We start from the raw sequence: 13,085 nt of genomic DNA, 5'->3' as shown, positions 1-13,085 counted from the left end.
ATTTCAGAATTGTTTCTTTATGAAAACATGATCAGAATATGAAACCACAATATGAGGGAAGATATGAAATATTTTTCTGAATTCTGTGAGGTTTATGTAAAACTTGTCATTTGTATTTTTTGTCATTTTAAGTGATCATTTACTCTTATAACTATTGATGTGTTTATGAAAAAAGATGCTTGCTAGATCTATTCATATTTGCTTAGCACTTGATTAGCTCTTAGCTTTTTGTCTTTGTATTTATTACCCCACATTGGATCATCTTGATTTATTTGCTAAGTCCCTAGCAATTCGGATTTATTTTAAGGGCATAAAAATCATTGCCTTTTATGAGTATAATCATGTCTAGAAACAGAGTGCAATGTATGGGTATCCTGTGTGATTGCAGTTTTATGCAAAATAAAATTTAGGTGGTGGTGCACGCTTTTAATCCCAGCACTTGGGAGGCAGAGGCAGGCGGATCTCTGTGAGTTCAAGGCCACCCTGGTTTACAGGGTGAGTTCCAGGACAGTCAGGGCTACACAGAGAACCCTGTCTCAAAAAACCAAATATATATTTTACTTGGCCCTCCTGTTCCATTCAGTCAGTTATTCTGGTAAAGTGTGTAAGTGTGTGTGTGTGAGTGTGTGTGTGTGTGTGTGTGAGAGAGAGAGAGAGAGAATGTGAGTATATATATGTGAGAGCGAGTGTGTATGTGTGTGTGAGTATATGTGTGTGTGTGTGAGAGAGAGGTGTGTGAGAGAGAGAGTGTATGTGTGTGTTAGAGAGAGTGTGTGTGTGTGAAAGAGAGGTGTGTGAGAGAGAGGTGTGTGTTTATGTGAGAGAGAGAGGTGTGTGTGAGAGAGAGAGTGTATGTTTGTGTGAGTTTATGTGTGTGTGTGTGAGAGAGAGAGAAAGAGAGAGAGAGAGAGAAAGAGAGAGAGAGAGAAAGAGAGAGAGAGAGAGAGAGAGAGAGAGAGAGATAGAGTATGTGTACAGAGTGTGTGCACATGAAGGTATTTAGCATCATTCCTCAAACATATTACTTTTTTTGAGATAGGGTTTCTCTCTGCTTTGGAATTCTTTAGCGAACCCCGGGAGAACATACATCTCCACTTCCCTAAAGCTGGATAACAAGCGATACTGAGCCAAGTTTACAGTCCTCTTTTGACATGACTGTATCTAAGAGAACTCAGCAACTGTTAACCCAGACATGAGGCTGTTGCTAAGGCCCAGCCTCCAAACAGTGGTAGACAAATCATTCTGCTTCCTGGGTCTACAAGATACCTCTGAAGATCATAGAAGAATCCATTTTCCTGAAGACACATTAGATACCGGGTCAGACTCCTGCCTGGACAGTTCCATCACATGTGGGTTTCTGTGCTTGAACGCTTCTGAATGACTTTGGCCACCTTGCGGGAGACAGCTGATTCCTGTGACACCTTGGAATGACCGAGACATATGCTCTGCTCCTTCAGGTTCCGGTTTCAGACCCTAGAACCAGAGGAAGAGACACAATAATCTGTTTCCTAAAGTACAGTAAATGAAACCTTTTGAGGAGAAAAACAGCAATAAGAAGCAAATCACACCCACCTGTACCTCAGTCAATTATTCAGTTTCTCTTCTTCAATGAAAAAAAAAAAACATTTATTTTGTCAGTTGCTAGGATCTTGCCAGAGTCCCAGCTCAAAAGGTACAATAAGACACTCAGGGATAGACCTCACTCTGTCCCCACCCATCTGTTCTCCCCTCTGGATATTCTATTTCATTTTCTGTTTTATTACCTCCCTCTCAAAGTTTGGATTGGGATGTTTGCAGTGTTTGTGATCTCCTCCTGCAAACACAGAAGTGTTTGTTCTTTCCTTGGATCAAGGGGGTTGCAGAATAGGTCTTACCCCTCCAAAGCCCTGTTCTGCAAGGCTTGGCGAGTTCTTAGCATGTTTCAAAAAGCACTCTGATTCTATCTCATGGGAACTAATGCTTTCCACTTGGGGTCCTGGATGAGAGCCTCTTGTCGCAGCCCCGAGGCAACTTCTTTGTTAGTTAGGAAAGCAACACTTCTGACCCATCTCAAACAGATGACGACAGCAGCTGTGGCGCACTGAGAATTTGAGAGACTGGTTTTTGGAAATGCTTTCAGAGTCGGGGGGGGGGGAGAGTTTGATCTCAGTACACTTGCTCTTCATGTAGCTGGTGGTTCAATGTCTTTGGTATCAGAGTAGATCTTGGCTTCAATGCAAACTCTGTCCCTTGATCAATTCTCTTTAGTTCCCGGAGCCTCTGTTTGCTCCGCTGTTATGCAAAGATAATTACTTGCTATCAAGAATTGGATGCCAGTGGTGACCATCGCAAGAAACAAATGCCATTACCATCAGCCATACCTTTGAGGGCTCCCCCTTTATACTGCCTTGTAACAAAAGTTCAGGGCACTTCTGTTTACTTAATAGTCTAAATGGGGTGGGAAAACGGGCTGATGGTTGAGGACATAGATCTGGGAGGCTTCAGCTGCACCATACTGCCTGGTAAGCAGTAGTCCCAGGGTCTGCACCATGATTCCCATAGCCCTGAAGCCTGGGTCTGGGGAGAAAGTCATAGCCTTAATCTATGGATTTTCATGCTCTCACTATTCTGGTCTGTTCCCAGCTTCTCTGTTAGAATGGCCTCTTCTCTTGTCCTTGTTCTCCACAAGGTAATGTAGGCAAAAGTGCTCAAATAGCAGGACACATTACAGAGGCATCATTTAGAGATCAAAGAGACCACATATAGGATTCCACTGACCCAAACTGCAGGCAAGCACACGCAGAGAGAAGGCAGATTAGTGCTTGCCAGGAAGGGGCAGAAATGGAGGGTGATTGCTAATGGGCACAATTTTCTTTGGGAGTGAGGAAATGGTCCAAAATTACAGTGCTGATGGATGACTAGCTCTGTGAATAGACTAAAAAGGTGGGAACGTTATAAGATGCGGATTGCATCTCAACGAAGCCATCATTTTAAGAGACGGTCGAGCATATTTCTTCATCCATGCGTCCTCCGAAGCATGCACACGCGCACACATACACAGAAGGAAACACTGCAGGGGCTGTGTTTTCACCGAGGAACTGCTCACATTCTACCCCAAAAGCTTTCCAGTCTTCTAAATCTTCATTTGCTAAGAGCAAAGCACATTGGAAATGAGGCAGAGGAACGTGTGTGTGTGTGTGTGTGTGTGTGTGTGTGTGTGTGTGTCCACGCAATTTTTTTCAGATAATTGAACTACAAGGTGGAAAAACCTACTAAAACAAAATATAAGCGCTGAAAGCACCCCATGAAAGAGGCCAGTGCACCTAGTTCAGATAACCCAAAGTTTTAGCATACTGCTGGGGAGCCTTGGCATTAGAAGAAACTGTGCTCATGCCATTTCTCGCAGATTCTGAGCGTGGGCATTTTTTTTTTTCCTCAACATTTGCCAGACATTCAATTTATCTTCCCATTTTGAATGAGCTGTCAAGGGTATTCACAATGCACGGCCCAGGACACATCTTCTCCCACGCTTTGGTGAATCAGTTCCCTTCACAGATGTATAAAACTCGGTAATAATAACTGTTCGTCATGTGCCCAGCACACACAGTCACCCTAAAAGAACAAGACAGTTTCTCGGGCAGTCTTCTCTCCCTCATTGTGAGATTGCTCCTAGGAGTAGGGTTTTATTGGGTGCCAAAATACTCCAGGAAAAGGAAAACGTATGCTGAGCATTGTCCAAATGCAGCTTCCCTTCTGCCCTGGGTTAGCTCCGCTGCTGAGTCACACTGAGAGGCCTTGACAATCTTAGTGATGCAATTCCTTGTCATGGTTTCCAAGCTCCATGACATTTTCCATCTGCACTTCCTGCGTGCTCTGTCCACATCAGAGCCTGTCTGCCCCATGGACTGAGAGAACTAACACAGGGCTGTATCCACACAGCCGCTGAGTCCTCGGCATGGCCCTATCACAGACTCCGCCTGAAGCTTTGACTACATCAACCTGCGCCCCTCCCTTTCTGAAACATCGTCTTATGTAAACTAAAGTAACGAGTGTGGTCCTGTTCTTATCTAAGGTGTTTTCCAGTTTGGCCATCTTTGAGTTGATAGGAGTGTACCTAACTTGGAAGAATGGACCTGGGAGGAGGAAAGGTTAATGTGGAGAGCCAGGCTGAGAATCAGTCAGTAGAATACTGCCAGGGGCAAAGAAGGGAGGGGTGCTGAGAAGTCATGAGCAATTCAACGTGAAGCTTATATTGGCTGACTTTTCGAAAGATGCCAGTGATTTGTAATTTGGGGAATGTTTATGGTTTCCCCAGTTAAGAAGCAAACCAAGGGACTAGAGAGACAGGTTGGCAAAGTGCTTGCCGCACAAACACGAGGAGTTTATTCCTAGTAGCCATGGACAAAGCTGGACATTGATACATATGTTAGGCAGAGACAAGTGGGTCCCAGGGGCCTCACTGGACAGTCAGTTCCAGATCAGTTAAAAATAAGGGGGTTTGTTCTAAAGGCTGACCTGTAGCGTCCATGTGTGTACATGCACACGTAATTTTTAATGAATGAAATGAGTTTTAAAAGATTTATATTTTTACTTTATGCGTGTGGTGTTTTGCCTGCATGAATGGCTGTGTACCATGTGCATATAACTGCTCAGAGGAACCAGAAGAAAGCCTCAGATTCCCTAGGACAGGAGTTACAGACACTTGTTCGCTACAAAATGGGTGCTGGACCTCAAAGCCAGGCTCTCTGGAAGAGCAGCCAGCGGTCTTAGGCACTGAGCCATCTCTCCAGCTCCATAAACAAATTGTTTTAAAAAGGAGCCAAACATGAAATGAAAAGGAGGCGCACTAGAGAGAAAAGAGGTGCTGAAGAAGAGGTGGGAAGGTAATGGAATAGCTGTCGCATGAAACTAGAAAAGGGGCACAAGGAAGCTGAGGAAGGGTGCAGAAGAAGCCAAGAAGGGTCAACAAAAACAAATCCTGCTTGTAAATGCCTAGACTGACCTCAGTCTCCTGGACGCAAGCAGCCCTATTGCTTCAACATCTTAAGTAGCCAAGACTACATATTTGTGCCACATGTGACTGAAGTTTTCCTTTTGTAAGCCGTTCCATAACAAAGGAAGGAGTTGTCTCTCACAGTTTGTGGAGGACATTGCAAGCACCTTTAATGCTTTTGCCGTGCTTCCCACAAAGACCATCTTTCTTCTCCGGAAAGCAGAGGGAGAGCCTGCAAATTTCTGTGTCCAAGCCTCTTCAGTGCCAGGCTTTGCCAACCCTGTAAAGAAATGGGCAACTTCTCTAGAGAGAGCACACACACACACGGAAGAAAGAAGTCAGTGTGATCCAACCTGCTCCCTCTTCCCCTGTAGCCCTAACCCCAAACCCGGCCACAGCAGACTGCCCAGCCTTCAAGCACAGCATGTTCTTTCTGTTACTGTGCCTTCACACAGACTGTTCTCATTGCTTCCCATTGTCTCCCCTGCCTCCATCAGATAAGCCCAGTTCTGCCAAGATCCGAATTACATTCTGTCACTATGTCTTATGAACATTCAGCCCACACAGGGTGGCCAGCAGAATGGGTTTCTTTCATATTTCCCTTGGTACCAAGGACAACAGTATGGTATAGTGCAATGTAGTCCATGGACGTGTGACAGATCTCTGGCTAGCCTTATCTCTTCGACTATGTAACACACATTTACATCCTGTGTGAAGACATCTCACAAGCATAATAGAGTGTTGTGGTTAGGGAGATGAAGTCAGGATGCAGACAGTCTGGTTTCCAGTTCCAGTTGTGTCACTAACTGAATCAACAGGGCCTTCGGACAGCATGAAAACTGCTACTCAGTCATCTCTGTAAAATGGAGACAATAACACTCATCTCAAAGGCCCGTTTCAAAAATGAGGTAAGAATGCCGAGCTCACAGCAAATGCTCAATACATCAGTGATACCTTATATTATTGCCCAGAGCCTGGCATACGGCACATGGGTAATTCGCTTTTGAATGAGCATTTGTGGGAGCCCACGGAAGTGGATTCATTCCACTTTGACTAAAGGTCAGAGAGTTCGGGCCTAGTCTTGCTCCTTCAAAGCTATTGACAGGAGATTTAACTTAACGTGTGGCTACTAACAGGATATCTTGACCTAGTGTGTGGTTTCACGGTGTTTTGAGTATTAAGATAGTAATCACTTTGTTTGTTCCTTGTATCATAATTTTAAAAAAAAGTCTTTTGCTTTTTCCCCTTTTCCTGTATTGGGGTACTTAAAGATCTTAAGAAATAAATGTGGGCACATTCAGTATTCACTGGATGCCCTCCCGGTACTATCCTCTGTCTCTGCATAGCTTTAGTAGTTCTGTTCTCTTATCTAATATTCCTAATCCTCACACCGCTACCCTGGAATGTACATGTAGTTGAGACTGGACCCCAGCAAGCATTTAAACCCAGTAAGGCTTTAGGGGCTCAAGTTACTAGGAAGTCAGGACCAGCTAGGTTAGTCAAGGAAGATGTTGCCCTTGATCTCATCACATTTTTTTTCTTTTAGGATATGGTTCACACCATGTAATTTTTACATATATTGTCGATTCTTTTGGTATGGGTGTTTCCCAATGAACTAAGTTCTCCAAGCGTGGTGGTTTGCATGAGAAGTGTCCCCCATAGTCTTGGGCATTTGAAAACTTGGTTTCCAGTTGGTTGTGCTGTTTGGGGAGGGTTAGGAAATATGGTTTTGCTGGAGAAATTGTGTCACTGGGTGTAGGCTTTGCGAGCTGGAGCTCTTACCCTTTTTGCTGATTGCTTTCTCTCTGCTTCCTGCTTGCAGCTCAGGATGAGAGTTATCTTGCAGCTCAAGATGAGAGTTATCTTGCAGCTCCAGCTCCAGCTGCCACACCTGTGGGAGCTGCCGTGCGTTCCCTCCATCGTGAACTCCAACTCTCTGGAACCGGAAGGTCATATCAACTCTCTCTTCCATCAGCTGCCTTGAGGTTGGTGTTTTGTTATAGTGGCAGAGAAGGAACTAATATAGCAAGGTAAGAAACTATGCCCGCTTTTGCCACACTCCCCAGCCCGGACCGGCGCCAGGGAGGAGGGGCTCAAAAGCAGTCAATTAACAAATGAGTGAGAGAAAATTCAAAAAGAAGGGTACATGATTTGGGTGGCCTTGAAGGATATTCAAAAATGGACTAGGAAGCCAGTAAAGCACAAGCCTTTAGTTCCAGCCACTTAGGAGGGTGGTTGAGGCAGAAAAGCCATGAGTTCAATGCCAGCTTGGGGTTACAGAGTGCAATCTCAAAAAATGATAGTCCACAACGTGTTGATTGAGGAAGTAGACCAAAACGTTTCTAAATAAGAGAAACCCTGGGTAACTCTAGTACCCACAAAACACTTAGTGCCAGGTTGGAGAGGGAAGATAGCGGCCGAGCAAGCGATTGTCTGAGCTCATCTTTCAGGAGAGTGCCGAGAAGGCTGGTAGAGGCAGGCAATGAATGCCCTTGAATAGCAGGCCACTTAAGAACCCATCCTGCTTGTTGTAACCTACGTTTCTACTATTATTAATAATGTGCAAGCAGTCCTAGAAGAAATGTACATATTAGTATTCAAAACAATTGGTGTAAATTGATTGCTGTTTGCCTTACAGAAAATTCTGCAAAAAGGGAAAGGGACCATTCCAATAAGCTGCTAATAAGAGAAAATAGTGCCCTTGAGATCATTAAAAGTATGTCAAGGAGAAGATGATGCTAAGTCTTACTCATCTCGGGTGTTCCTGAACCTGAACTCCAAACTATTTAGAGCTGGCATCGTCGTAGAATGTATCCTCTTCATGAAAGGACCTGCTGTACGTATGGATGGTGTGGTAAAGGAAGGCTTTGTGGATCACTGTTTACATTTCTTTGTAGATTTGCTTAGGTTTTCTATGATTTCTTTTATCACTTTGGTAGCATTTGTTTTACCTTCCTCGTCCGCCTGAGCGCTGGAACTATGGGCATGCACTAGCACATCCAATTTGTCTTTACCATTTGCTGCACTGAGTTCAGGGAGTGATTTCCCCCTTCGATACTGTTTGTTACTTAGTGATGTCCAAAAGGCTTAAGTTTTATGTAGGTATGCCAATCAATGTCTTTATTCATGGTTTCTTTGAAACACTTTCCGAGACAAAAATCACGTGGATAATCTTCCTTTACATGCATAATCTTTTATGCATGTAAACTTTATTTCTATGGATGGTATGAATGCTTTCTTAACTGAAAATCATTCTAGCAATATTTATTGAGTAATCCCTCTTATAGCTTTGCCATCTTCCTTGTACTGTATGCTTTCATGCTGTGTTCACGATCACGGTCATGTTTACTTCTAGGCTACCTGTTCTCTTCCATTAGTCTGCAGCACTGTTCAAAAGTCTTTTCAAGTTGTTTCACAGTACATTTCAATGGTAAGACTTTTCTTTTCCAGCTTTTTCTTAGTTATTTGTCAATTTGTTTTTCCAGATAACTAGCATAATTCTTTTGCTAGGTAGCTATCTTCTCGCGGGACCTCATTCAAGTTTCACTTTTGGGGGATAATTCCCCAAAACGGAATCCTGAGATAAGCTTGTTTTAATTTTTTTTTATTTTATGTGTATGGGTGTTTTGCCTGGATGTATGTCTATGCACCATGGTATGCCTGCTTCCCCAAAGAGAGCAGAAGAGAAAATCAGATTCTGGAACTGGCATTTGTGTTGGTCATATGAATGCTAGGAACTGAACCTGGGTCTTCTGGAAGATCAGTCAGTTCTCTTAGCCGCTGAGTCATCTCTCCAGTCTCAAAAGAAAACTTCTTTATAAAGAACTCCTGGCTTCATAGTAAGCCAATTTCCTGTGCCTTCACACCATTATTAGCTTGTAAAGAGTAGATAAAGAGGAAAACTATTTTTGGCGTGTTGTCTGACAAAATGAAATTGAAAGGTATCATTTACCATACCAACCATGTTCCATGTCTATTTTTCTTCATCTCCAAAGCAGATGATATCATTATTTTTATCTACTTTTTGACATTAACATCATAAAATTATATTTTGAATATGCTTTCAATTTTGTCTCTGTGAAAGTGACTAATTGCTTAACCACTCTGATCTTCACTTTCCTCAGATGAAAGATGGCAATAATGACCTCATCCTTCAAAATGCCTGGCCCTGAATCATGATCACAGTAGGTAATCAGTAAATGAAAGCTGTATCATAGTTGAGGGAAGCACAATTGCCACAGCCAGATTTCTCGATGGTAAATCTTTATTTAGTTGCCTTTCATTTTTACTTACTTGCTTTGTTCATTCGTTCTTTTGTTTATTTTTGTTGTCTGTTTGTTTTCTACTTGCTTGGTTTTTAATAAAGGTCTTGCTATGCATCCCCAAACACCAAATTCTCAAAATAAGAAATACAAATAGCTAACAAATATTTTGAAAAGTGTTCACCATTCTTAGCTCCTAGAAATGCAAATTCAAACTGCTTTGAGATCATTTTACCCGGATCAGAATGGATAAGATCAGAACAACAAACGAAAACCAATGCTGGTATGGATATGGGGAAAGGGGAATGCTTCTTCACTGTTGGCTGGAGTACATACTGGTAGAGTTACCATGGAAATCAGTGTGGAGGCTCATCAAAAAGCTAGAAATAGATCTACTACATGATACATAAGTACCACTCCTGGGCATATACCCAATGAACAGTACATCCTACCATAGATATATCTGCTCATCCATGTTCATTTTGCTCTATTCCCAATAGTCAAGAAACGGAAACAACCTAGATGTCCATCGACTGGTGGATGGATAATGAAGATGTGGTGCATATACATAATGGAATTCTATTCAGCTGTAAAGGAAAGCGAAATTACGACATTTTCAGGTGAATGGCTGGAAGTGTCAACGTAACTCAGAAAGACAAATGTTACATGTTCTCACTCATATGTGGCTTAGTTTCAAATCTTTAGATGAACACTAGAAAGATACCATGGATGGGAAGAAGAAGGAGGAGGAGGAGGAGGATCTTATGAAGGGGAAACATTCTTTTAAACATAGTATTTTCTCCTCTAGGGCTCATGGCCTTATCAGTCACAGGTAGTTGGCTAGGTTTGCCGTACACAGCAGGCATGAATTCTCTCCTCTTGAATGGGCATTATGACCAATTAGACTGCTGTTGGTTATCCCCAGGATATAAGCACACTATTGCACATTTTAGTACATCTTGCTATTCTGGTCATTGTTGTGGTTTGTAGGTTTTACTGTTGAGCAGAACTTCTGATTGCTTTTCTCCTTTGGCAGCTTATATAGCTCCTTCTGGTACTATGAAAGCTAGTCCTTAGGGAGAAGGCATCCTGGCCAGTTTCACCATGATTACCTCCACGTTCTGTAGCCAAAATATGTGGTCTTTAGTAATAGGGTGTTACCTTCAATTTCTGAGAGGCAACCAAGTGTAGATGGAAGTTTCTGTCTCGTCCAGTCCCACAGCCATTCAGTCCCAAAGAAACACACAAAGGCTTAGAGTAATTAAAAACTGTTTGAGCTATTTCTCAGGCTTATTACTAACTAGCTCTTACAACTTAAACTAACCCATAATTCTTATCTATGTTTAGTCACGTGGCTTGGTACCTTTTCTCATTTAGGCATTCGCAGCTTGCCTCCTCTGTGTCTGGCTGGTCACTGTGTCTCTGCCTTTCCTCTTTCCAGAATTCTCTTAGTCTGGTCACCCCACCTATATTTCCTGCTTGGCTACTGGTCAATCAGCATTTTATTAAACCAAATTAACCAATATGAGTGACAAATATTTACAGTGTAAAAGAGTATTATCCCATAGCAACCAAGGGCAATGGCAATAGCCTATATGGTTTTCAGAGTTACTTAGGCTCACATGACCAACAACTCAAAAGGTTTCTCAAGCCTAGCATTGGGATTTTTGTTACACAGTCTATGGCTTTGAAGAGAGGGGCACTGTGTGTGTGTGTGTGTGTGTGTGTGTGTGTGTGTGTGTGTCTGTGTGTGTGGTATGTGTTCCTGCATGTGCAGATAGATGTACATTGTGTATTTGGAGGACAGGATATCTCCCTCCATCTCTCATTATCTTAATTTTTGAGACAGTCTCTCATTGAACCAGGAATTCACTGAGATAGTTAGACTGGATGGCCACCAAATCCCCGGATCTTCCTAGCTCAGCCTCCCAGTAATAGGACATTAGGCACACCTGACTTTTTATGTGAGTTCCAGGCATCTGAACCTAATTGCTGATGCTTCTGTCAAGCATTTTGACTGTTCTATCTCTCCAACCCCAAGCCCTGATTGTTTATGGCTCTGTAAGCTACTGAAATACATTTTTCAGCAAAGCCAAGAGTGTGGCTTAAATAAACCTACTAAAAACATGTATAGGTATTAAACATGCACAGATTTTGTTCTTGTCATTTTCCCAAAAATACACTATAATAAATATTTAGTATACATAGGCTTCATTACAGAGTTATTATTCATATAATAAACCTAATTATAAAGAATAAATCAAAGTAGACACATATAATGCTATCTTCTGAAGTCATTAAAATTATGTTTATGAATAATTTTAGTTACCCAGAAAATGCTATCAAAGAAATGTTCAAAGCTAAAAGGCAGGATAGATAATTACATGTATAGCTTACTAGTGTAATCTTGGGCTACTTGCACAACTCTCTACCTTGGTTTACTCATTTGCAGGATGGTGTAACAGTAAAGATAATTTAATATTGGAACTTGCAATAGTGCCATATACACATCACATTGCCATGTGCATGTGTGTATTACATATATCAATTGGAGAGTGTGTGCACACATCGTGTGTGTGTGTGTGTGTGCTCCTGCGGGTGCATGTTGTGCACTAGAGAGAAAGAGGGAAAGAAATGGCGGTAGTCTACCTCAGTGTCACCACACCTCATCACTGATGCCAGGGCTCTTAGGAGGCAGTCTATGACCACAGTGGGGGATCAACTTCTCTGAAGCGCAGCTCTGGTATCCTGCTCTGGACAACATTGCTCACCTTCCTGATTGGGGACAGAAGCGACTGTGGGACCGTTTAGTGACAGAGTCCTAAGGATCATTCCTGCATCCAGAGGCCCTAACTATTTTTCCAGTCCTACCACTGATATTTATTTATATTTAATGATTGATTTCTTACAGTACAGGGCATATAACTCAGGTCCTTGCACATGGCACTAGTTTTTTGTACAAAGTTAAGTCTCTATGCTACATCCTTTTCTCCTTGAAATAACCAGTTTGTTTCTTACCACTAAGGACTCAATGACAATGTTAACCTCCAAGCAAGGCAGACACCTTTAGGAGCAACCTTCTCCATTGACTCAAATTCATGGTTCTTTCTTTTACTTTTCAGTTAAAATTTGATGATACAAGTTGAGCATACCCACAGGTATTCCTATGTGAACAACATGTGGTCCATGTCATTGAATAAGCATACCCCATCCACATCTGCTATCTTTCCTCAGGAATGTACCCACCCCTGAAACATTTTCCTACATATTAATGTCAAGACTCCCCAAATAAAAACCCCATTTTCATTTGTTCAGAGAAAATATTATAGAAATGACTCCATGTTCTCCTTACCCACTGTAGGTAATAAATATTTCTCTACCCTTTGAGTTCATGACTATGCTGGTTTGAGCTTTGCACTCACCAAAATGTGAACCTGTTGTCTTCAGTTTCAATAACAGGGATAAAACAAAACATTCTGTTTGCTATATGTAAAATCTTGGTGCTTGTTGGTCTTAAGTGTAAGTGAATGTATTTAAGATATGGATCCCAGTTGTAAGAATGGGGTAAAAAGTTCAAATAACTGACTCATACATAGATGAATAATATGCTAAGCCACAGAGACAAATGAAATTGCCTGAGGTCACAACCAGAACAGATGTTGTCCCATGAGATGCACCTGGGCCACTCCAACATTTCACAGGCTAGAAAAAGAAGTGGACACTGAACATGGTATTCAAGGAGGAATAGCCAGGGAGAAAAGAGAGAACGATATCAGAATGTGGGTACCGGTAATCAAGGAAGGAAAGCACCTCAAGGTGGCATGCTCAGATCTTGCCAAATGATCTTGAAA

General features: G+C 42.1%; 1 protein-coding gene across 1 annotated transcript in view; it reads right to left on the bottom strand.

Annotated features, from left to right (window-relative positions):
• Kiaa1210 (KIAA1210 ortholog) overlaps nucleotides 1–6,926 on the bottom strand; it is a 135,497-nt gene extending 128,571 nt beyond the window's left edge. Inside the window, exon 1 of the mRNA XM_026790136.1 lies at nucleotides 6,755–6,926. Coding sequence (XP_026645937.1) covers nucleotides 6,755–6,926 — 172 coding nt within the window. The remainder of the gene's footprint in view (nucleotides 1–6,754) is intronic.
• Between the last annotated feature and the right edge of the window lie 6,159 nt (nucleotides 6,927–13,085).

This window comes from Microtus ochrogaster, unplaced genomic scaffold (genome assembly GCF_000317375.1).
Source record: "Microtus ochrogaster isolate Prairie Vole_2 unplaced genomic scaffold, MicOch1.0 UNK42, whole genome shotgun sequence".
Lineage (NCBI taxonomy): Eukaryota > Metazoa > Chordata > Mammalia > Rodentia > Cricetidae > Microtus > Microtus ochrogaster.
This window is presented reverse-complemented; position numbering and strand designations above follow the sequence as displayed.